Consider the following 3,904-nt stretch of genomic DNA (forward strand, 5'->3'; position numbering starts at 1 on the left):
AATTAGCTAGTTAAAGTAAATGGTAAAAATCCGAAGTGTGATTTTATATTGATTACCTATTTTTTCAAAAAAAATAATTTAGTATTTACATAGATAAATATATATACCAATATTTACTACGTTAGTTGACAAAATGATTATGTTAAAGTAATACATTACACATTCTATTATCAGTTTACTAATAAAGTAATAATCATCATTTTTTTGGCATCTTGTTTCTCAAACGCTAATTATTTGAGAAAGTTATATTCATGTATCTTAAGTTAAGATTCTTAGCCAATCTAAATATGTAATGGTCAAGATAATTAGTAATCGCTTACAACTGTTTGAAATTGATCATTCAAGAGTCAAACAAAAATCGAAATCATTGTACGTATTACAATGTACCCGCTTTAAAAAGTAGTAAAACGACAATGTATCATCAACCTTGCAGCAAACGGATCATGACCAAAAAAAAAAATCAAAAGTATTGCTTGTTTTGGTGCTGCACAAAATTCAATGTCCTAAAGCCCTTCAATCATCAAACCTACATTTACATTTTCAACATCTCACATAAACTTTAATGGTATCAACGTTCAAATGATTTTGGACCTATAGACCATGCCTTCTGGTGCATTTACACACTTTCAAATAATCAAATTCACTATCTTGATATCTCTCAGACGACTCCCTTAATGTTAACAATAATTACTACAACAACTACCAAAACCAAAACAACATGCAAAAGAAACAACAGAGCAGTGCAGTGGTGAAAAAAAAACTATTCAGGAGAACATGAAAATTAATAAGTTTGAAATGGGGTCAAATAAACAAAAAAACAAAATGGTAAATGAGTCAAACTGACATTTAGAGCCAATAAGATATCACTGCATTGCCCAACAGTTTCTGTTTACTGCTTTACCAAGAAGAAGAAGAAAATACTGAAATAGTATTACCCTAGTTTCAAAACTGTGGAGTAATTTTTTTTTTTTTACATATATAGTATTTTCTTCTGAGTTCTTGAGTATTGTAGTAGACAAAAAATGAGAGAGAAAAGACAAAACACAAAAGACAACACAAAAGTAGGGTTCTGTTCTATACTTGTACTATATAATTGCACTTATTAAACTAGCTATCTAGTATTCCCTAATATTCCAATTTTTTATAAAATGCCAACATTCACCACTGGTTCCATCGTAACGGGGACTCACAAAATATTGTTTTCGTAACGTGATATGCGTTTTGTAAGATTAAATTAAAGGGAGTATACACAAATTTTGGATTCATAACAATAACATTATTCTGGACCTGAACTCATTTATATATAAAAAAAAAGACTCATACAGATCTTTTGAAAAATTTAAACAAAACCCAAATTAGCTCTTCTAGGCTTTCAACGAGGGTTTAAATATGCTGCTGCACCCACAGAGCGAAATTCAATAATTTCCCAATTTGGGAAAACCAAAATATACGCAGAGATGCATACATGTATATATACCATATATATATTATAGTGTGTCATACCTAGCGGGTCCTATTAACCTAGACCAAAACTATGCATTCATGTGCATTGTAATATATGTATGGATGGATCATGGATGTCATGTCATGTTGACATGTTGGTTGTTTAAGTCCCCCAATTGGTAGTAGAATGTCAATTTCGGTTCGGTTTCCGGGATTTTAATAGGTCTGAGAGATATTGTCAAAATGTTCTTAAGAAAAAGAAAAAAAAAACAATATCAGGTAGGATTAATAATCCTTCGCATATATCTAAATGATTAATGTTTGATAAATGTATCGTTCGTATAAATAAATAAGTAAATAACATATATTGATTTTGGATTAACTGATCTTAGTAGCAACAGCAAAAAAAAAAAATATAAATACCCATCTAATGAAAAATCAGAAAAATATGCTCCCACAACTATATAACTAATTACTTAGATAAAAGAACAAACATATATATAAAAATGCGCCAGAAGAACTCTGTTTATATGGTCCCGAACTCAAATATTCTTTACTGAGGTTTAGTTGCTGACATTGGTAAAAATAAAACCAGATATATAACCAAAGCGTTATATAGCCGGTGATGTGTCAACGAAAAAAAAATCAAATCAACTTAAAAGTCATATTCGTGCAAACTATATATTCCTTCCTTGTATATCAAATCAAATCTCATTTTTATTCAAATCGGTCTTTCAGATTATATAACGGAAGCGGTCGGAGTAATACTCAAAGTGAATATATATGCTTGGTCCTTGGAGCCGGTCGGTATATCAGTATATGCATATGACTCAATTGCATATATATGGGTAACTAAAGGAGGAGGATTAAATGGGGAGAGAAAAGGATGACATAAGCAGGTGTTGACTAAAAGAAACCAAGGGAGGCAGAATCGGGTAAGGCATTTCCTTACACAAAAGCCAGATCTGTCCCAACCAGAATCTCTTCTGTCTTTTCACCCCACATCTCTTTTATTATTTATTTTTTATTTTTTTCACCACACACGCAACAAATCAGCTTGTTTATCCCACATTTTTTCATTTTTAATCACGCAGCGGTCAAATCACCCACCCTACATTTTTCATTTATTAAGCTGTTTTTCATTTATAGTAATCTTTTATAGTTAAAATTGCAGTTTAGTTATAAAAGTATAATGTATAACGGTTACTACGAAACAGCAAAAATTGTAAAATAGAATGGTGAAATTAAATGGCCAAACATCGATTTGACATTTAGACAGCGGATTAAGAAACTTTTAAGAACGCAGAGAGTTACTACTATTATTTTGCAAATACAAAAAAAAAATCATTTATTTTGTCGGCATCAAACTTCTGTTAACTTGAAACCTGCAAGTTTATAGGTTTCTCTGCTCGAAAGGAAAGCTAGCTATATTACAGTATTAACTTCCATACTAATTAGACTACCCCATAAAGAAAAAAAGTTGTATAGGTTCCTCCTGCTGCCTATTAAGTCAAAGAACAGCATCATCATGACTAGTTTTTCTTGTGATAGATACTACTATCCAATTTAATAGATCAAATAGCAATGATTATGCATCATTTATTGTCAAAGATTCATTCAAATCCAATCTTCTCTGGATGATTATTTATGCATACAAACCACACTTTGGATGCTTTCTTCATGTGAAACTATGCATATGATACAGTCCCCCATCACAAGTCCCATATTCTCTTCTTGTTATGAATTAAGATATTTTACACATGCAAAATAAGCCCCATCCATAAAACTTTTGCAACATCAATAATGAATAACTGGAAATTACTAAATAAAACATACTTTATTATATAAAACAAATAAAATATGATAGTAAACTTTACCAACATTAAAGAAAAATCGAAACAAGTGAAAACACTAATAAAAATAACATAAGCACTAAAGCACAGAATAATAGATATTGTCTTCATACATAGTGTCATAATTGATTAAAGAAATCATCATCACATTTTTCAATACATAAGAGTCATGGACCGTCTAATTTAACAAACCTTACCAAAACAGCATCCTAACTTTAATATCTAAACATAATCAACCATTTTATTTTTTCAAACGAACGACCAATTCACGAGGATAAAAGCCAAGCAGTGGTTTGACTCGTTGTCGTCAACAACTTTCCACACCGTCGCTTGCTCATACGAAACTGGTCTTCCCATGCTCGACACACATATTCCCGCCGGAAGATTAGCATAGCCCTGAAAGATTCATTCCAAACTTAGTATGACAACTTAACCGGGAAACTTAATAAAACGACTAGCTAGAAAATGTTAACCTGCTGCATGATCTTAGCGAATTCGGAGCAAAGAGCTTTACGACCAGAGTCATCGAGAGTTTTGTCGAGCATTATATCCTGAAGTGCCACGAGCGTTGTTTCAAGCATGTCTAACCCGGCTTGGTTTGCAAATGT

The 3,904-nt window shown here is 31.6% G+C and overlaps 1 protein-coding gene across 1 annotated transcript; it reads right to left on the reverse strand.

The window, feature by feature from the left end:
- Positions 3,356-3,898, reverse strand: LOC109130257 (homeobox-leucine zipper protein ATHB-9-like). The gene is made up of 2 exons (XM_019239804.1): positions 3,770-3,898; positions 3,356-3,692 (listed from the first exon to the last, which is right to left on the reverse strand). The coding sequence occupies exons 1-2, from the start codon at positions 3,875-3,877 to the stop codon at positions 3,546-3,548; spliced, it is 255 nt and encodes an 84-aa protein (XP_019095349.1). The 5' UTR covers positions 3,878-3,898; the 3' UTR covers positions 3,356-3,545.

The sequence above is a fragment of the Camelina sativa genome, chromosome 17 (assembly GCF_000633955.1).
Source record: "Camelina sativa cultivar DH55 chromosome 17, Cs, whole genome shotgun sequence".
NCBI classification, from domain to species: domain Eukaryota; kingdom Viridiplantae; phylum Streptophyta; class Magnoliopsida; order Brassicales; family Brassicaceae; genus Camelina; species Camelina sativa.